At 42.0% G+C, this 22581-nt stretch overlaps 1 protein-coding gene and 1 pseudogene across 2 annotated transcripts in view; both read left to right on the top strand.

Annotated features, from left to right (window-relative positions):
* LOC123741834 (endoribonuclease LACTB2-like) overlaps positions 1–3820 on the top strand; it is a 34281-nt pseudogene extending 30461 nt beyond the window's left edge.
* The window catches only part of LOC106599465 (nuclear receptor coactivator 2), a 65048-nt gene that overhangs the window by 4500 nt on the left and 37967 nt on the right, over positions 1–22581 (top strand). The window contains exons 1-3 of one of the 2 annotated variants that reach the window (XM_014190712.2): positions 3802–4084; positions 11295–11405; positions 11918–12090. In XM_014190712.2, the coding sequence (XP_014046187.1) occupies positions 11314–11405; positions 11918–12090 (265 nt within the window). In that variant the 5' untranslated portion in view covers positions 3802–4084; positions 11295–11313. Of the gene's footprint in view, positions 1–3801; positions 4085–11294; positions 11406–11917; positions 12091–22581 lie in introns of those variants that run through there. The other variant, XM_014190715.2, reaches the window with a different exon arrangement.

Raw genomic sequence — 22581 nt, forward strand, 5'->3', positions numbered from 1 at the left:
GGAGGAGACTGGTTCAAATGGTGTATCTGTGTGCGTGTGTGAACCCCTCCGTGGACAGTCCGCACACACACACAGTCGAATAAGTGTACTTAGGCTGCATTTACACCGGCAGCCCCATTCCGATATTTTGCCAAATTGTTGGCAAAAGGGCTGATTTGATTGGTCAAAAGACACAATGAGTCAAAAAAATATCAGAATTGGGCTGCCTGTGTAAACGCAGCGATAGTGTACACATACAGTCACAACCCACCATGGTAAACTGTTTCTAGGCCACCCAGCAAACAAGAGGGAATGCAGCAGAATGAACCAGTGGCCAGGGAGCCAAGTCCAGGGTTGCATAACAAGTGCTAATTTGGTTTGAGCTGTGGCCATAATTCTGCAGCTATGTGACAGGGCCCTGGTGGTAAAGTCTCCCCTGTGCTACACCCTACGTGAAACACTGTGGACTAACATGACTAGCAGCCAAGCCTGCATGGTTGGATCCAACCTCTGTTTTGTTTAGAATGTTATTTCTTTCTTCGGGAATCCCACATTGCTGTGAGAAGGGTCAGCAGCATTTTCATGTAGGTGCTCACATATTAACTCCACCAGTGGTTAGCACAAGTACTGTTCTGCAGTATTTGCTTGCATGTGTAGAGAAACCTGGAGGCAGTGGTTGCATGAATTAGCCTGGAATAATATTAGGTAGTATGGATGTGAAAAGCCTACCAATAAACTTTAAAGCCTTGTTCACACTGCAGGCCTTAATGCTCAAATCAGCTTTGTTTTTTCAATTCTGTTTTGGAATATTGACTGTCCAAACACCAAGTGAGCAAACTGGATTTGTGTGTGTTCAGACAGCAGTTATTTGCTGACATGGCTACAATAGTTATCATAGTAACGATGGGTGTGTGTGCAGTGGTGTAGGCTGATTTTGGTAGTGGTTCTCGTGCTTCTGATCACTCAGAAGTTATGTAGCAAGCTAAAGTGACAACAATGCCTGTCATGGATGTTTCCCAGTTGCTTTGAATGTTCAAAATCATAGTGTAAGAACTTATTAAAAAAAAAAAAAAAATTAAGTCTCAATGGATAAGATGATCCAACTTTCAAAACTAGTCCTTTTTGGCTAGCCACAGCACTGAACTAGCTAGTTAGCTGTTTAGCTTTCTAGCACATTCACTCATTTGTTTTATAAACAATTAACAAGCTAGTTAGCTACCACGTGTTCTTGGCAAACTGTCAACAGAATAGCTAGCAAGCAACAAGAAATGCCAAATAGCAGTCTAAAAACCACTTGAGGGAAAATAAATCAAATTTGACCGTCCAGAGACAAGTCGCATGGCCAAGGTGGTTTGAAATGTGGTTTGAAATGTGGCTTGAAATATCAGGTTCCATATGCTTTTTGGCTGTTTAGACTGCAGGAAAAATAACAGATTTGAGTTGGACATGCAAAAAAAAAAAAAAATTGGGATTTGAGTGACTTCAAACTACCATTGTGAACAAGGCTTAATTGTGCCATGTTATGAAAATAAGTTGTGTGGTTATGGTGGTTTTAAGTTAGGATCAATGTAAAATCGGCAGGTATTACAATGTGATCATGATATCGACCATTTAACATCCTAACTGTCATCACTGCTGATATCGGAAGGCAAGAAGTATTTGTTGCAATACCATAATGACTAAAGGCTACTAAGGCTAGATGCTTACCATCTGGTTGCTTGGTAACACATGAATCATAGCCTGGAAGTGTGTATGTGTTAAATGGTTTAAGGATGACTACCATCGCTTGTGCTTCTGTGGTTTACTATGTTGGTGTACGGATCTGAAACTAGACACCTAGAAAACACTATGGAGAAAACGATATTTACTTTCTACAGATCTAAGATCAGCTGTACTTCATACCATGTAATGGCTAAGGCTTGGATTGGTTGAGAAACATCTGATTTTAGATCTGTGCGGGCAGGGGGCAAAGTCTACCATGAGCCAGTTGGACAAATGAAAATTCATGACAGCATTCCGTGTCGATTGAGTAATGACTTGTAAGCACTCGGCCCAGGATCTCAGAGATCTGCTTGGGTATCTACTGTAGCTTCGAGCCATCAACCAGGAGCGAAATTCCATCTGAGTGAGGTGCCATTTTATCCTGATGTGTGTTGTGTTCAGATCACATGCCTGGATCAAATGAATTGATCTGGGTGAGCCAGCATTGCTCTTCGAGCTGCCTTGTCATTGGCTCATTCCGGGGGGAATGAGCCAATGCAAAGCTGTCATCAAGGCAAAGGGTGGCTACTTTGAAGAATCTCAAATATATATAAATATTTTGATTTGTTTAACAATTATTTTTGGTTTCTACATGATTCCATGTGTTATTTCATAGTTTTGATGTCTTCACTATTCTACAATGTAGGAAATCAGTAAAAAATTAAGAAAAACCCCGGAATGAATAGGTGTCCAAACTTTTGACTGGTACTGTACATCCTAAGCATAACTCATTGTTTGTTCTGAATTCCTTTAACTGATTGACTATCAACAGAAAGCTGATGTTCTCTGGCCATGCTCCCCCACCCATCCCCTCTCTCTCTCCGGGGCCCTGTGGTTGGTGGAGATCATGTTACAGCAGGAGGAAAGCACTGCTGCTCTCAACACACAGCATTACATGATAGTCCTGACTGACTGGGGAGATTTAACCTGTCCCTGTTCAGTGCTGGACTGTGTCTGCCACTGCTTTGTGTGCGCACACAGCACCTGTTCTCATTTGAAGACTATTTGACTTGCTTTTGTCCTGCATATTTTTGAAATTCATTTAACAGGAGATGTGATGGATGTAGGCCTACATCAATATGCATTGAAAGAAGAAACGCTGAAATGGAACCAGTGTGTGCTAGGCCCTGCACCTCTCTCTGAATGGGATGGTGTGTTAGGATCAGCTGTCGGCCCCACTCCCCACACCTCCCTTTGGTCTCTCTGGGACCAGGTGCATCTTTAAGTGCTCTGTGGTTTGAGGCTGCAGCCTGCTGAGCGTCTGTCATACAGCGTCTGTCATACAGTACAAATCAGACAAACACCACCGGGGAAGCTCTAGCAGATGTATACAGTTGACCAGTCACCAAGAAATGTTTCCCCTTTCTACTCTTTCTCTTACTGCAGTGCTTTCTGACTTGTTGCTCTCAATGTCATGTCATGCTGCTCACACATTGAAGTGAGGTAATCATGGTGAGGTAATCATATTGTGTCATTTCTGCTTTGAAACCGTCCTGTTTACTATAAGAAACGTAAGCCTTGTCTGAGCCATAAGGCAGGAGCCTGTCTCGTGTTTCTGAGGGCGTGAGGCAGTTTGATGTACAAGTACAACCCCTGTACAGGACGCTAGCCAACGGTGTATAATATAGTGTACACTATATTTGTATCTATCAACAATCTACATTTACTGGCAATTACTGACATGCACAACTCTATGACAACAACAATAAGCTGTTTGTTGGTTCTATAGAACTGCTGTAAACCAAATATTGATGTTATGTAATGATCTGCAAAGTGAAAGTAAAGAGAAGCGACAGGCCTCTGCAGGTTAACTGGCTAGTGAAACAAAAGCCAGCTGCCTGCTGTGTTTAAAACACACACACTTCTTTTGTCTTTTGCCAGCCCATTGTTGCCGCTGCTTTGTCTCATGTGACAAGAGCAGGCCATTATCTTGGTGAAAAGGAAACCACTTTTCGGGGCCGGGCATCATAAACTATTGGAATTTTCGAGTGCTCTCTGCTCTCTCTAGCTGCTGGATTTCCGGAGGCGGGGCCAGGGAAGAGTGGGGGAGGGGATTGGAGATCATCGACTGCGGCTCTGAGGGGATTTGTGCTGTAGTTTGTCAGCTGTCATTAGGAGCAGATGACACAGGAGGTAATCTGCTGTTTGTGCATGTCCTTGCTCCAGCATGTGCCTCTGTCTACATCGCTGCGTAGCGTGTACAGCGCTGTGACTGCCTGTCTGCCTGGGCTCAACGTTAACCAGGCTATATGGGAGGGCTTCTCCTGTTTTTGCTGTGAAACTGAATCTACAGTAGCCATGGGTCAGACATTGTTGATTTATGGACCCATGTTTGGTCAAAGGGGTAAGTAATCAAGGAATGGAATAAATGGCTATTGTTTCCCAATGGAGATCACATTAAGTGTTTGTTTAGAATTGTTTGTTTCTTGGTATAGAATTGTTGCTGTTTTTAGGCGAGTGTTTTGTGTGTGTCATTTTTATCTATGTTGTGTCTTTTGAAATACACAACAAACTTCCTACGGTATCATGAGAGGAATTTAGATGTCCACAGAACATTCCATTAGCTCTTTGTTGTGTGCTGTCAGCAGTCCTACTGATGCCACCGGAGATGAACAGGACAAGCCCCTCTGTAAACAACCCCATAAGGGCCACCAGTCTGGTGAGGGGGCTGGGATTGTAAATTAACTTTGTATATAGAGCTGTGAATGTGTGGCCAAATAAATGTGTACAGTTAACTGACAGTAAGGAATTTAGGCTTCTGGATCCTGTCATCAGACACGAGGGCTCAGAAGTGCATTTCATTGGGCTTTGGTCAAAAGTGGTGTACTACATACTATTTTTTTTTTTTTAAACCAAGTCGTATAGTAGGCCCCTAGCTGTCGGTCATGGGGCATCTCTTCAGTAGAGGGCTGAGGAAGGTGAACCTGGCTCTTTAACACACCTCTCACCCTGCCTGCTTCTTGCCTGGCATAGCAAAGCATGGGCCAGGTGTCAGCAACAGGTGGGCCGCAGGCCAAAACTAGTTCGCCACAGTGTAAATGTGTTCAATGGTATTGATCTGGTTCCATGATCAATACATTATAACATTGGTTGCATCCCAAATGGCTCTCTATGTAGTGCACTACCTTTTGACCAGAGCCCAATAGGCCTATATAAGGAATATGGTGCCATTTCTGACGCAGACATTGCCAAGCCCACACGGGCTGTAATGTAAGGTCAGCCTGTTATTTCCATGTTGCCTTCCATCGGCCCATTGAGCATAATCTAAACTCTAAACCAATTTTGTGTGTACAGTCAGTGTATAGAAATATTTCTTAGAGGATAATTTGGACTAATTCTAAATAAATTACATTTGACTGTTCGCTTCATTCAAATAGCAATTGTGGATGTATTAATGGGACAGAAGTGGGTCATTGACGATACGCACACTTGGACTACACTTCACAGCGCGCACACACAGTAAGTCGTTTGGTGCACATTCCAGCGCACAAGTGTCACAAGCCATCAGTAAATTAGGAAAACACAATAAAAGACTGTTAAAAATGCCTATCCTGCTTTACCAATGGTAGCAGCCAGGGCTGAGCAGATAACATCTGGTTGGTCCTATGCTTTCTGTCTATTAGGAGTGACTCATTTCTTCTGGATATTCAATGATATCACCATTCATTCACAAGAGAAGGGTTTGCTAATTCCACTTTGGGGTGTGAGTAATAGGATGTGTCCCAAATGGCACTCTATTCCACATTTTTAATTCCCTATATTGTGCATATGAGCCCTGGTCATAAGTAGTACACCACAACAGGAATAGGGTACTGTTTGGGACGTACCATAGCTGTCCACTGAAGACTGAGCAGGGACGCCAGCCTCTTGGACCAGGTTTGATGGCCATTAAAGTGCCTTTTTTATTTAGGTCTGACTTTTGTCTCGGCTGGCATTGCTAAGTGTGTACCCTTACTATAGGGGAGAAGGGCTAGGGGACATAGGCAGGGGACGTTATCTCAAATGGCACCCTATTACCTATACATGTGCTCTACTTTTGACCAGGGACCATACAGCTCTGGTCAAAAGTAGTGCACTGAATAGGGTGCCATTTGGGATATACCCAGGTATAGTATGAGTGGGCCAGGGGATGTCGGCAGGCCAGGGCTGAGCCCTGATTCAATTTGACCTGAGGGATCAGCCTGGTAATGGCTGGCTCCAGCTCTCATCCGACGTCTCGTTGAATTGATTATTTTAGTCTGCTGCCTCCCTGGTCGCACCAGTATCAGATCAATGTGCAGGGGTACAAGGTATTTATTTATATTTCACCTTTATTCAACCAGGTAGGCCAGTTGAGAACAAGTTCTCATTCACAACTGCGACCTGGCCAAGATAAAGCAAAACAGTGTGACACAGACAACAACACAGAGTTACACATGGAATAAACAAACATACAGTCAATAACACAATAGAAAAATATATGTACATAAAGGCAGGGTAAAGTGGCTAGGCATCAGGATGGCTAATAAGAGTAAGAATAAAGAACAGAGCAGCAGCGAGTTGAGTTTGATGTTCCTTTTTGTAATTTACAGTTTAGGAATTGACTCTCGTGACCAATGGGAAAAACCGCAGTATTTAATTTGGTTTTGTTTATTAGGATCTTTTAGCCCACCAAGGGCTAGTTTTCAAGAGTAATTGTTTTAGTCTACCCAATGTGGTGGTGTTGGGCTGTGTGTGTTAGTCTATTTTGGTCCATATGTCTTTTGTCTCCCAGACAGCGAAGAGGTTACAGGATAAACAACAGCTGCAAACAGAGATTGCGCACAAACATACGTAGCTACAGAAAAATGAAGGCTCCTAATCTACATGTACACTAAAGATTTAATACCCAGTGTATATGTCTGATGGGAGGGCTTCAGCCATGTTACCGTGAGGTTTTATACAGGCTTAGACATCCTCCAACAGTCGAACTGACTGATATCTCACTGACTAAGAGGGTCCACGTCATGTCAGTCTGCATGCGTGGCATCTCAACATCCTCAATAAGGCTATTCTGAACTCCGTTACGCAGGAAAGCAATCAGGCCTATGTGATCAGAAATATTTTGATTTATATTATTGCTATATTTGGTTGTGCTGGCCAGCCTTGATACTCTTGTCAAAGCACTTGACTCTCCAGTGATGATGATGATGAAGAGAGCAGTTACATCTGATTATGACATCATGGCGTTGATCCGATGTGGCCCCATTCTCAGCTCCCAGGAGGGTGGTGACCTCACAGAAAGCATGCTGGGACAGATTGTTCCATCACCGCTCGAGGCAGGCACACTCTTGATGAATTAACAGTGATGAAGCCTACCACAAAATGCTAACACCCCAGCATCTTCTCCTTCCAATCCAATGCTAATGAAATCAGAGCCAAGTGCGTCAAAGTAAAACCATTTTAAAACACTTTCGGCAGAGAGAAGAAAACCGTTCAGAGATCAACTGAGCCATTTTAAAGAATGAACAGTTGGATTGATCACTGCTTCCTAGCAGGATTATCTTCCTGATCAAAACACAAACCACTGTTCTGCTTTTGGGAGAATCACTTGTCATGTAGTGTTATTTTCAACCATAAAATAATAACAATTGTTTTAATCGCGTTGTGCACCTTTGCATGCTGTGCAGCATGCCTAAAACATTCATACTATTTTTTTTTTTACATTTTTAATTTAGGACATTTTTATACTTAGGAGTAGCGAGAGTCTTACGCCTACTTTCCCTCACGTGTTATGGACCTGTGGAAATTGGAAGACTAATGTGCTGGCCACACCGGTTGCATTACGTGCGCGAGCGTTGCAAAATAAATGTACACGTGTTATTCACTGCTCGAGTGCGTCAACGAGCATCTGCGTAGCCAGGCACTTCTGTTTGACGCTTCTGTTTGACGCTTGATGCGCTGCAAGTCCCGCCTCTCCCTTCTCCTGATTTTGGTTTTTAGGAGTGTATACCCATGTGGGTTATTGAAAGATGAACTGAGGTCCAGTTGCACCTTAAAGTTGGTTGCCAACTTTTATATTTATATATATAACTGAGTTTGTGTCTTGTAATCTCTCCTTCAGGCGTCTTGTCTGTGTGTGTGTGTGTGTGTGTGTGTGTGTGTGTGTGTGTGTGTGTTATATATTCCGAAGAAGCCTGGAGAGATTACAAGACACAAACTCAGTTTACCCTTTTATCTGTGGATTAATTGTCGGAGTAGAGGACATTATGCATTTCAGGTAAAATAGCAACCCAATGTTTATATACCTGGACAAATTAGCTAGCAACAGCAAGCTAGCTAGCTAAATTGTCATATGTTTTAATGCTTTTGACCTGTTCAGTTTGTTTTGATATTTCAACCTGTGTGTCCTGATCGTGTCTGGTGTGAGTGGATAAAATCGCTATGCATGAGATGCGCTCACCCGGTGTAGTCGGCATGTAAGGCATCATAAAGATCTATTTCCTCCATTGCATTTCGAGGAGGCGTAAGACGATGTCACTAAATCTCTGCAAATGTGTCTACATTTGCCATTAAAAGCTGCATCGTCTACAACCCACGATTGGATTGAATCCCGGCTTAAGGTTACTCCTACGTTATCAGACCATTTTTAAAGGGCTTTTGCCCTTTTTTTTATGTGAAAAAGTATTATAAGTTGGAAGACCTTGCTCCAAGTCATAATAGTATTTTACTCAATGGTGGAAATGGCTGAGTGGCCAACATTCTGAAATGATTTGTAACTTTTAGCTGCTACCTTGTAATGGAATGAGGATGTAGGCTATGTCTATGCATTTAGAGCAAGCAGCCAGTCAAATACGAGGCTGTTTACAATGGGCTGCGTCCCAAATGGCACTCTATTCCCTGTGTGGTGCACTACTTTTGACCAGGACCTATAGGTCTCTGTTTACTGAGAGTCATGTGTGACCATGCCTCTGTATTGTACTACCATTACCTTTAGGAGGGCATCTCTTGTTGTCTCTTCATCAGGATCGGAGGATGTTTCACAGGTTAGGCTATATAGTGTTCTATTACATAATATTATGTTCTCCCAAACACCTTCTCTGACTTTAAACTCCAACGTTTGGTAAGCTACTTTTCTCAGCATCATGGAAAGTGCTACAGTCTAAATGGGACGGTGGCTGATGTCTTCAATATTCTCACTGTTATCTAATGCCTACAGTACAGTTTTACATACATGCCCAATCAGTTGAAGCTTTACAGTGAGAAAGTCTTGTAATTAATTACCCATCAATGTGCGCAAGGAAACATGTTTCCCTGCATGGTTTAACATGAACATGTTGATTGCCATAATCACGTCTCAAGATGATTGTATGATCTGTTTCGTTTCATGAGAGCTTTGATAAGCGCGCTCTCCCTCTCATTTAACTGATCAAGTGATTAGCCCTAATGATTCCTTCCTGTATAAATTTGCTAAGCATGCATACATGAAAGTAGATTGAGACTCCTCCTACTCCTCCTCCTCTTTCCTTCCTCCTCTCCCCACTCCTCCTCCTACTCCCCTCTTTCTCATCCTCCTGATCAAATGGGGCCATTGTACTCTTAGTAAGGATCTGTGGGCTGATTATTCATTTAGATGAGCAGGGAGATTTGCTCCAGCCGGCCCTCTACTCCTCTCATCTGCTCAGTGGCAGGTCCAGGCTGTGTGTTATGTAATGATCAGGTGATGTGCTGGCCTGGCCTGTTAGTAATTTAGGCTGCTGCTCCACCAGCATATCAGCTCAACGCTAGGCTAGCTGACACCACTGCCCTAAAGACAAGCTAGGTGGCCACACTGTACATAATATGCTTTTGCTGTTTTTATTTTGGATATATTTATTCAGGAATTGGGGCATTGATTATGATTCATTTATTTAAATTGTCCTCCGGGTAGATGCAGATCACCGTAGAAGTGTATTTTCACAAGTTAGTCAGAAATCTGTGATGCTTTTTGCTTACAACCATCGTTCTGGCTAATGAATGAGGCCACAAATCTGTCTATTCAGATCAGTCGTTGTGATTATCCTCTGTTTTTAAGAGTTATTTGCGTGACTGTTCTTGTCTATCTGTACCACTGTTGTTTCATGTATTTGTGTGGACTCCTCCAAGAAGAATAGCTACTGCTTCAGCAAAAGCAAGTGGCGATCTGAACAAACCAATAGTTCACAGCCCCTTGTTGTTGACAGATCTCTTATTGTTACTTTTCAAGTATCAGCTAATGCAGGACCTGAATGTCAGCCTAGTTGCCATCCACACGTACTGGGCACAAGGAAAGAGCTCTGTTTGGACTACTAAGGTGCTGTGTCCCAAATTGCACCCTATTCCCTTTAAAGTACACTGCTTTTGACCAGAGCCCTGGTCAAAGTACTGTACTATAAAGGGAATTGGATGCAATGTGGGATACAGGCAGGGTGAAGTCTCCAATATTGTTCGTTCTGTCCTGGTTATACAGCCCCTTTAAGAGGCGCTTTTATGCTGCTTTTCGACTGTATCACCAGTGTATATACTATACTAGGGAAATTGTTTCCATAGCTAGAGCTGACAGTGAGGACTTGTGAAGAGCAGAATCAACAACCTCTGCATAATCAAAACGGTTGCTTTGTGAGAAGGTGTTAAAATTCACAGTCAGCCATTGTTATGTAAATGCAGGCTGAACAGAACCAGTGGCCTGGCTTTGCACTCAAGTGAAAGCTGATCCACCAGAGCCATGGCCCAGTGAGATACGGGTGACGGCCCCGGTAGATGGAAGCTGAGCATTTTGGGTAAAACACTGGGGGAAATGCGGCATTACTTCTGTAATTGACAAACAGAGCATTGACCGGTGAAGGGTCTTGGACAAACAGACTAGTGGGGGGAGGGGTACCTCGGCTGCAAATGGGGCAGAAACACAAGGTGGCCATACACTTGGTTCTTCCACCTTCTGCCTGGATTTGATGAGAGACGTGTTAAACCGAAGCCCATGCTATATCACAGCCACACAAATTGCCTTATGTTGAGGTAAACATTGACACCTCTTACAATTAGCCTTCCCACACAATGTAGCTTATTGTGGGATGATGTGTACTAGATCTGTGGCTGACAGTCATGATTAACACCCATCTCAGTCTCTCATAGGTTCACTAGCGGCTATCAACACATTTTGTTAGTACAATGATGATCCACAACATATATCTGCAATTCAATTTTAACTGCATGATCAAATTGTATTAGTCACATGTGCCGAATACAACAGGTGTAGACCTTGCAGTGAAATGCTTACTTACGAGCCCCTAACCGACAGTGCAGTTTCAAAAAATGCGGCTAAGAGACAAAAGTAACAAGTAATTCAATTATGTAGCTAGTCTCTGGGTTGCTCATTGTCCTAAAAGGCGTCTTGTTTCAAATGTATTGTACAGACATCCAGTAACTTGCAGGTGCTAGGGTAGAAAAAATGAATGGATAAAATATTGCTAGATACCTGTATACTGATTAATGCTCCAGCGGTTTATTGCAACGTTTCAACCTGAAGGTCTTCGTCAGGCTTGAGCCTTAATGGTGTCTTCTCCTCTCTTTTTCTGTAGTTGGTGATATTTGCTGAAGATGAGTAGTGCGGGGGACAACACCCCCGACCCTGCTGCCAGGGGAGAGTCTCTGAAGCGGAAAGAATGTGGCCCGGACCTCCTGGGGCCCAGGTAAGATCAGCTGTCCAACACACACAACCATAGTATGCATCCCAAATGGCACCCTATTCCCTCTATATAGTGCACTACTTTTGATTAGGGCTCTTACAGATCCCTCTCCAATATGCGCGTGCACACATACGCCTCAACACAACCTTAGTTACAGATCCCTTTCCGATGCAAGGCTCTAGAAGGTCATTCAGCAGTCCGGTTGTACACCGGTCATACAGAGAGCATGTCTGCGTTCAAAATGGCACCCTATTCCCTATTTAGTGCACTAGTTGTGATCAAAATAATTGCACTTTGTAGAGAATATGGTGCCATCATGCAATGACGGAATACAGAATGACGTGTTTTTTTTTCTTGCCGTCTATTAATCTTAAGTACATGAATAGGATTTCTATATTGCTTAAGTTTTGATAAACAGATACCACATGTATTGCTGTGAAGGTATTTTTCCTAATCAGTGTTGTTCACGTGCCCTGGGTTGTCGGTTGTCTTACCTCCGGTCTCTGTCTCCACAGCCCCAAGCGGAGCACGGAAAAACCAAACCGGGAGCATGAAAACAAATACATTGAAGAACTGGCGGAGTTGATCTTTGCAAACATCAACGACATTGACAACTTCAATGTCAAGCCTGACAAATGTGCAATCTTGAAAGAAACTGTGAAGCAGATTCGTCAAATAAAAGAGCAGGGTAAGGCTTTATTTGACTTCATTGACCCTTTTCTAATATTGAGTTAATTCCCCTCCATTGTAAGCACACACATTCCTCTGTCACAGCAATCTCTTGCTTTCTTCAAAATACCACACTTAATACCACACGTGTGTGTGAGCGAGAAGGACTGTGTGTGTATGTCAGTCAGCTGCAAGCTGCGTTGTGTGTCTGTGCTTGAAGGGCAGACAACAGCCGATCAGATGCGCGCACACACAGTGGAAGATCAGATGAGACACTCTTCTTGATGATAATGAAAAGCAGGCTGTTACTCACTGACTGGATTATATAATGATGAGCAATGTGATGTAAGACTCAGAGGAAACTAGGAGAGAGGGAGAGAGACGGCCTACTGTATTATATAGTTGAAGTCGGAAGTTTACATACACTTAGGTTGGAGTCATTAACTCGTTTTTCAACCACTCCACAAATTTCTTGTTAACAAACTATAGTTTTGGCAAGTTGTTTAGGACATCTACTTTGTGCATGACACAAGTCATTTTTCCAACAATTGTTTACAGACAGATTATTTCACTTATAATTCACTGTATCACAATTCCAGTGGGTCAGAAGTTTACATACACTAAGTTGACTGTGCCTTTTAAACAGCTTGGAAAATTCCAGAAAATGATGTCATGGCTTTAGAAGCTTCTGATAGCTAATTGATATAATTTGAGTCAATTGGAGGTGTACATGTGGATTTATTTCAAGACCTACCTTCAAACTCAGTGCCTCTTTGCTTGACATCATGGGAAAATCAAAAGAAATCAGCTAAAATTGTAGACCTCTACAAGTCTGGTTCATCCTTGGGAGCAATTTCCAAATGTCTGAAGGTACCACGTTCATCTGTACAAACAATAGTACGCAAGTACAAACACCATGGGACCACGCAGCCGTCATACCACTCAGGAAGGAGACGCGTTCTGTCTCCTAGAGATTAACCTACTTTGGTGCAAAAAGTGCAAATCAATCCCAGAACAACAGTGAAGGACCTGGTGAAGATGCTGGAGGAAACGGGTACAAAAGTAACTATATCCACAGTAAAACGAGTCCTATATCGACATAACCTGAAAGGCCGCTCAGCAAGGAAGAAGCCACTGCTCCAAAACCGCCATAAAAAAGCCAGACTACGGTTTGCAACTGCACATGGGGACAAAGATTGCACTTTTTGGAGAAATGTCCTCTGGTCTGATGAAACAAAAATGGAACTGTTTGGCCATAATGATCATCGTTATGTTTGGAGGAAAAAGGGGGAGGCTTGTAGCCTAGTGGTTAGAGCGTTGGACTAGTAACCGAAAGGTTGCAAGATCAAATCCCCGAGCTGACAGGGTAAAAAAATCTGTCGTTCTGTCCCTGAGTTAACCCACTGTTCCTAGGCCATCATTGAAAATAAGAATTTGTTCTTAACTGACTTGCCTAGTTAAATAAAGGTTAAAAAAAAGCCAAAGAACACCATCCCAACCTTAAAGCACGGGGGTGGCAGCATCATGTTGTGGGGGTGCTTTGCTGCAGGAGGGACTGGTGCACTTCACAAAATAGATGGCCTCATCATGAGGAGGAAAATTATGTTAACATATTGAAGCAACATCTCAAGACATCAGTCAGGAAGTTAAAGCTTGGTGGCAAATGGGTCTTCCAAATGGACAATGACCCCAAGCATACTTCCCAAAGTTGTGGCAAAATGGCTTAAGGACAACAAAGTCAAGGTATTGGAGTGGCCGTCACAAAGCCCTGACCTCAATCCTATAGAAAATGTGTGGGCAGAACTGAAAAAGCGTTTGCGAGCAAGGAGGCCTACAAACCTGACTCAGTTACACCAGCTCTGTCAGCCTACAAACCTGACTCAGTTACACCAGCTCTGTCAGGAGGAATGGGCTAAAATTCAGCCAACTTATTGTGGGAAGCTTGTGGAGGCTACCTGAAACGTTTCACCCACAATTTAAAGGCAATGCTACCAAATACTAATTGAGTGTATGTAAACTTCTGACCCACTGGGAATGTGATGAAAGAAATAAAAGCTGAAATAAATAATTCTCTCTCCTCTTATTCTGACATTTCACATTCTTAAATTAAATTGGTGATCTTAACTGACCTAAGACAGGACATTTTTACTAGGATTATATGTCAGAAATTGTGAACTGAGTTTAAATGTATTTGGCTAAGGTGTATGTAAACTTCCGACTTCTACTGTATGGGCGATTCCATGGCAGCGTAACATATATTTTTGGTATCAGATTATTCTGTCAATTCTCACAATCTCAGTTGTGATGAAAGATGTTTTGAAATGCTTATTACATATGTTTCACAAACCATTTTTGTGAAAATCATGATACAAGGCCATTTTTTAGGACTCTTTTTAGACTTATACATGCCTCCTGCAAGACTGTGTTCTGTACGTGATAGACATATTGGTGTCATTATCCTCCGTATAGTGTGCTCTAAGATATGGAGTGCATCTTGATTCTGAAATAAAACATTTCACGTTCATTTATTCATCATAAAAAATATTTTATCAACTACCCATTTTTAGATTTTGTTCATTAAGACAAATATATTTTTTGGAACAATATACTCTACAAGTGGGCTCTGCTAATTCTGAAGTTATCATCATTTTTATGAGTACCATCAACACAGTGAATGGGACAGATTCAACATAATATACAATCGCTTGATTCTGCTGGCAAAGGTTTTAATTTTTAAAACTCAGAAAAAGAAACGTTTAATATTGGATTCTTTCAAAATAACTTTTAAACATACACTAGAAGGATTGATTTTAATTTAAAATGGGTTAAATTGAGACGTCACACAATACCCTATTAATGTCAAAATGGAATGATCTTTTTAGACATTCTTTACTAATTTTAAAAATGAAAAGCTAAAAATGTCTTGAGTCTAAGTATTAAACCCCTTTGTTATGGCAAGCCTATATAAGTTCAGGAGTAAAAATGTGCATATTAGCTGTAATAATAGTGGTTTAATGTACTACGTCCTCTCTGTACCCCACACAAACAATTATGTGCAAGGTCCCAAAGTTGAGCAGTGAATTTCAAACACAGATTCAACCCCAATGCCTCACAAAGAAGAGCACCTATGGATAAAGGTCAATGGTGACTTTAAACCAGTTACAGAGTTATGGTTGTGATAGAACTGACGATGGATCAATCATTGTAATTACTCCACAATACTAACCTAAATGACAGTGAAAAGAAGTAAGCCTATACAGAATACAAATCTTCCAAAACATGGATCATGTTTGCAATAAGGCACTAGAACTGCAAGAAAAACTTTGTCCTGAATACAAAGCATTATGTTTGGGGCAAATCCACAACAACACATCACTGAGTACCATTCCATGTTTTCAAGCGGGGTGGCTGCATCATGTTATGAGTATGCTTGTCATCGGCAAGGACTAGGGAGTTTTTTAGGGTAAAAAGAAACTGAATAAAACTAAGCACAGACACAAATCATAGAAAACCTGGTCAGTCTGCTTTCCAACAGACATTGGGAGACAAATCCCCCTTTCAGCAGGACAATAACCTAAATCACAAGGCCAAATATACACAAGTTGTTTACCAAGACGACATTGAATGTTCCTGAGTGGCCTACTTAAAGTTTTGACTTAAATCGGCCTGAATGTCTATGGCAAGACTTAAATTGAATGCATTTCAATTAACAGGTGTGCCTTAAGTTAATTTGTGGAATTTCTTTCCTTAATGCATTTGAGCCAATCAGTTGTGTTGTGACAAGTTAAGGGTGGTATGCAGAAGATGGCCCTATTTGGTAAAAGACCAAGTCCATATTATGGCAAGAACGGCTCACATGAGCAAAGAGCAACGACAGTCCATTACTTTAGGACATGAAGGTCAGTCAATGCGGAAAATTTCAAGAACGTTTCTTCAAGTGCAGTTTTACCAAGAAGGAGAGTGATGGAGTACTGCATCAGATGACCTGGACTCCATAATCACCGACCTCAACCCAATTGAGATGGTTTGGGATGAGTTGGACCGCGGAGTGAAGGAATAGCAGCCAACAAGTGCTCAGCATATGTGGAACCCCTTCAAGACTGTTGGAAAAGTATTCCAGGTGAAGCTGGTTCAGAGAATGGCAAGAGTGCGCAAAGCTGTCAAGGCAAAGGGTGGCTACTTTGAAGAATCTAAAATATATTTTCATTTGTTTAACCCTTTTATTTTTTTATTTTTTTTGGTTACTACATGATATCATAGTTTTGATGTCTTCACTATTCTACAATGTAAAAATAAAGAAAACCCTTGAATGAGTAGGCGTGTCAACTTAACTGGTACTGTGTTTCATTGACAACTAAGGGTGCGTTTGTATATTGCCTCCAGTGTGTCAGAGTGGGTCGTTCATAAATTCTGAGCATTTTGCTCGCAGAGCACACACTGGACGCTCTGGCCGATGAGTAATGTTGATCCGAGCGTTCCTCATAACGGCAGTCGAGCACCCAAGCTAACTGTCCTGAAGTTGGCTAGCTTGCTACTTGCAGACATAATTAAAAAAATATGTAATTAGGGCAAGTCCGTTAAGAACTAATTCTTATTTACAATGACGGCCTTGTTCAGGGGCAGAACGACAGATTTTTACCTTGTCAGCTCGGGGATTTGATCTTGCAACCTTTTGGTTACTGGCCCAACGCTCTAACCACTAGGCTACCTGCCGCCCCAGGGAAAATGAGAACCCCTCACTCTGACCATTTTACTCACTCTAGCAGAGTTGGTTAGGCTGTATCTACATGTTACCTAGAGCGATAGTGACTAACTGTGATGCTGGCAACACTGGCAATGACTTTTTTTGCCAACGTTTACTGACACCAGTCATATTCAGCGGGTTTTGCGCATTCCTATATTAATCAGTTATTTTGCGCTCTAGCACACTGACGAGAGTGCTCTGAAATCGGAGTAGATATCCAGAGTGAATTTATGAATGCAAGAGATGCTAACTGAAGAACAGTCAATCAAGTTTAGAATAGCTAGCTAGGAGAGAGTCGGTCACTCACCCACTCCTTCAATGACATGACATCCTCCCAGGAGCTAGCTAATGTTAGGCTCTGGGATTTTAGCTTACTAGATAAATAGATACGCTAGCTTATTAGCCACGTTATAACTGACTTGTGATTATTGCCCTTGCTAGTTTGTCAATAAAATCAATCTCGGCCTTAGTTACATTCGTCCATTTTTGTCATTGAAATCAACAGTGCATCCCGACTGGGTGGCGACAGCAAACAATGTACCAGGCCAGCTGTGATTTACAACCTGATAGTAATATTTTTTTGGCCTACCAAGAAATGTATTGGAAAATTGTATTAATCGTGCATTGAACTGCATCCATCTATTCTGCCATCATGGAATCTTGAGTCAAGTAGAACCTATTTTTAAAACCTGTTATAAAGTTAGTTTTGTCGCATGAACTGGGAATTTGATTTTGACTTTCATATCTGCAAAGTAGTTAGGGCTGTCAGTTCCACTTTAATAAAGCGTAGTGCGCTATGATAGACTGCATCTATAGGCTTTCATGTATTGGCAACTGCATTCATATAGGTCAGTGGTTCCCAAACTTTTTATAGTCCCGTACCCCTTCAAACATTCAACCTCCAGCTGCGTACCTGGGTCAGCACTCTCAAAGGTTGTTTTTTTGCCATCATTGTAAGCCTGCCACAAACGCACTATACAATACATTTATTAAACATAAGAATGAGTGAGTTTGTCACAACCTGGTTCGTGGGAAGTGACAGAGTTCTTAAAGGACACAGGCACTAATAGTAAATCATTTTGTTCTTTATTAAGCCATTTAACATATAAAACCTTATTTGGTCATCAAATTGTGAATAACTCACCACAGGTTAATGAGAAGGGTGTGCTTGAAAGGATGCACATAACTCTGCAATGTTGGGTTGTATTGGAGAGTCTGTCTTTTCATTTTCCACACAGTCTGTGCCTGTATTTAGTTTCATGCTAGTGAGAGCCGAGAATCCAGTCTCACATAAGTACGTGGTTGCACAGGGCGTAAGTGTCTTAACAGTGCGATTTGCCAAGAAACTGCATGCAGCCCAATCCAGAAATCTGTCCGTGGCTTCTGATTTTTAAATTACAGACCCGCTTGTTGCAATTTCGATGAGGCTCTCTTGTTCAGATATCGTGGACTGGAGGCAGGGCATGAAAGGGATAACAAATCCAGTTGATTGCGTTGTCCGTTTCGGGAAAGTACCTGCGTAATTTCGCACCCAGCTCACTCAGGTGCTTCGCTATATCACATTTGACATTGTCAGTAAGCTTGAGTTCATTTGCACACAAAAAAGCATACAATGATGGAAAGAGCTGTGTGTTGTCCTTGTTAATGCTGACAGAAAAGAGCTCCAACTTCTTAATCATCGCCTCAATTTTGTCCCGCACATTGAATATAGTTGCGGAGATTCCCGGTAATCCTAGATTCAGATCATTCAGGAGAGGAAAAAACATCACCCAGATAGGCCAGTCGTGTGAGAAACTCATCATGCAAGCGGTCAGACAAGTGAAAATTATGGTCAGTAAAAACTTTAAGCTCGTCTCTTAATTTATAAAAAGCGTATCAATACTTTGACCGTTGATAACCAGCGCACTTCTGTATGTTGTAAAAGCATTACATGGTCACTGCCCATATCGTTATAATGCAGAAAATACACGAGTTCAGGGGCCTTGCTTTAACAAAGTTAACCATTTTCACTGTAGTGTCCAAAACGTCTTTCAAGCTGTCAGGCATTCCCTTGGCAGCAAGAGCCTCTCGGTGGATGCTGCAGTTCCCGACGCCACTTCGGTACACAACTGCTTGCACGCGCGTTACCACTCCACTATGTCTCCCTGTCATGGCTTTTGCACCATCAGTACAGCTATCAATACCTCTTGACCACAAGCCCATTTGATGTCACAAAGCTGTCCAGTACTTTTAAAAATATCCTCATGTTGTCCTGGTTTCCAGTGGTTTGCAGAAGAGGATGTCTTCCTTAATTGCCCCCCCCCCCCCCATAATGGTATCTGTTGCTTTTATACATGTCTTACTAAAGTAGTCTTTATTCTCGCTCAAACTTCCGTGGCTTATTTATCATATTGTCATGTTTCGTTTCCAAATGTCTGCGTAACGAGTGAAGGTTTCCCGCGAGAGCATAACGGTTAATGTGATTGGATGTTAATTATTTGACAAGGCTACCTGTATTTGACATTGTGTTGTTATTTCACTGAACACTAGATGTTTTTTTTGGCAGTGAAACGAGGCGACTCAGGCGAGGGGGGGACCTCACCCAAATGTATAGCCCCGTTGGAAAATATAAATGTACAGTTTGAAAATGTTAAGATTTTTTTTATATATATATATACACACACACACACACACACACACGTGTGTGAGATAGATAGATAGATATACATATATATATATATATATCTATCTTGCTCAAAAAAATAAAGGTAACACTTAAAAAACAATGTAACTCCAAGTCAATCACACTTCTGTGAAATCAAACTGTCCACTTAGGAAGCAACACTGATTGACAATACATTTCACATGCTGTTGTGCAAATGGAATAGACAACAGGTGGCAATTAGCAAGACACCCCCAATAAAGGAGTGGTTCTGCAGGTGGGGACCACAGACCACTTCTCAGTTCCTATGCTTCCTGGCTGATGTTTTGGTCACTTTTGAATGCTGGCGGTGCTTTCACTCTAGTGGTAGCATGAGACGGAGTCTACAACCCACACAAGTGGCTCAGGTAGTGCAGCTCATCCAGGATGGCACATCAATGCGAGCTGTGGCAAGAAGGTTTGCTGTGTCTGTCAGCGTAGTGTCCAGAGCATGGAGGCGCTACCAGGAGACAGGCCAGTACATCAGGAGACGTGGAGGAGGCCGTAGGAGGGCAACAACCCAGCAGCAGGACCGCTACCTCCGCCTTTGTGCAAGGAGGAGCAGGAGGAGCACTGGCAGAGCCCTGCAAAATGACCTCCAGCAGGCCACAAATGTGCATGTCTCTTTCTGACCGTTTGAGCAGACTACATGAGGGTGGTATGAGGGCTCGACGTCCACAGGTGGGGGTTGTGCTTACAGCCCAACACCGTGCAGGACGTTTGGCATTTGCCAGAGAGCACCAAGATTGGCAAATTTGCCACTGGCGCCCTGTGCTCTTCACAGATGAAAGCAGGTTCGCACTGAGCACGTGACAGAGTCTGGAGATGCCGTGGAGAACGTTCTGCTGCCTGCAACATCCTCCAGCATGACCGGTTTGGCGGTGGGTCAGTCATGGTGTGGGGTGGCATTTCTTTGGGGGGCCGCACAGCCCTCCATGTGCTCTCCAGAGATAGCCTGACTGCCATTAGGTACCGAGATGAGATCCTCAGACCCCTTGTGAGACCATATGCTGGTGCGGTTGGCCCTGGGTTCCTCCTAATGCAAGACAATGCTAGACCTCATGTGGCTGGAGTGTGTCAGCAGTTCCTGCAAGAGGAAGGCATTGATGCTATGGACTGGCCCGCCCGTTCCCCAGACCTGAATCCAATTGAGCACATCTGGGACATCATGTCTCGCTCCATCCACCAACGCCACGTTGCACCACAGACTGTCTAGGAGTTGGCGGATGCTTTAGTCCAGGTCTGGGAGGAGATCCCTCAGGAGACCATCCGCCACCTCATCAGGAGCATGCCCAGGCATTGTAGGGAGGTCATACAGGCACGTGGAGGCCACACACACTACTGAGCCTTATTTTGACTTGTTTTAAGGACATTACATCAAAGTTGGATCAGCCTGTAGTGTGGTTTTCCACTTAAATTTTGAGTGTGACTCCAAATCCAGACCTCCATGGGTTGATAAATTGGATTTCCATTGATTATTTTTGTGTGATTTTGTTGTCAGCACATTCAACTATGTAAAGAAAAAAGTATTTAATAAGATTATTTCATTCATTCAGATCTAGGATGTGTTATTTTAGTGTTCCCTTTATTTTTGAGCTGTGTGTGTGTGTGTGTGTGTGTGTGTGTGTGTGTGTGTGTGTGAATCACATTTTTATCTGGCGTACCCCTGGCGGCATTGCGAGTACCCCTGCTTTCTGCTATTTAACAAGGGGCATGACCTATTTCTACAGAATAAGGCCATTTTTATGCACAACCTAATTCTCTTCAATATGCTTTTTAAAAGATCGCTTTTCATGTATGTATGTATGTATGTATGTATGTATGTATGTATGTATGTATGTATGTATGTATGTGCAAATATTTATAAGCTGAGACACGATCAATTTGGGCACCATCCAAAATACATATGCCTAAATCATCAGATACATTTTTAAGTGTTCTGGAAAACAACATATACTTGGTTTTATCTGCACCAATTTCAGTTCAACAAAGACTTTCTGTAAAGCAATGAATGGAGACTTCAGCTCAAAGAACCTGGTTGACTGTGGGGTGAAAAGCATACACAAGTGTCAACGGCATACAAGTGCAGCTTAAATGTTTTTTTGTTTGCAGATAAACCAATACTGTTCATGTAAAGCTTCTGAATAAGCAATAAGTGATCAACAGTATCGAATTCCTTAGACAGGCCAATGAAAAGGCCAGCACAATTTCCTATTAACCATGTTTAAAAACATGGATGCATCAGATGGTGCTTGTGCTATAACCTGGTCTGAAACCTGACGACTACATTTAGACAGGGGTGGAAAGAGTACTGTAAAATCCTACTCAAATATAAGTACTTTTACTTTAATGAAATTGTAATCAAGTAAAAGTACTGGTTTAAAAAAACAACTACTAAAGTAAAAAGTAGCACATTAAAAAGTACTCAGAGTAAAAGTTACTAATTTGTAAAATAATTAGCTATTTCAATTTTGATGGTTATTTTTATTCTCCTTGTACAAGAACTGAAGTTCATGTGAAAAGGGCGTGGCAATTGAATGCAAGCTTCACAAATGAATATTAAAAAGTAATTTTCTATATACTACTGTAAATGCAATATTGTTTACATGTAATGCTTCCATAAAACACCAGAAAAGAACCAACAAGATAAGATCCAGCACAGCTGATTTTAATATTAAATATTAACTTCACGTATACAAATGTTCAAAAGGCATATTTTTGGTGGAACTACCAACCAAAACACACCTCATTTCACATCACTCTGAATTTGCCATTGTTTCAGTAGGAGCAGATTTAAAAAAAAAAATACATTTAAAAAAAGTTACCCTCTTGGGCAGGTGGGACGCTACCGTCCCACCCACGGTTCACACTATTCAACAGCCAGTGAAAAATCAGAGCGCCAAATTCAAAACAGAATGTCATAATTCAAAGTTCTCAAACATACGAATATTTAACACCATTTTAAAGATACACTTCTCCTTATTGTAACCACATTGTCCGATTTTCAAAAAGGCTTTACGGCAAAAGCATAAAGTTAGATTATGTTAGGACAGGTACAACACAAGAAAAACCACACAGCCATTTTC

Source organism: Salmo salar, chromosome ssa03 (assembly GCF_905237065.1).
Source record: "Salmo salar chromosome ssa03, Ssal_v3.1, whole genome shotgun sequence".
NCBI lineage: Eukaryota > Metazoa > Chordata > Actinopteri > Salmoniformes > Salmonidae > Salmo > Salmo salar.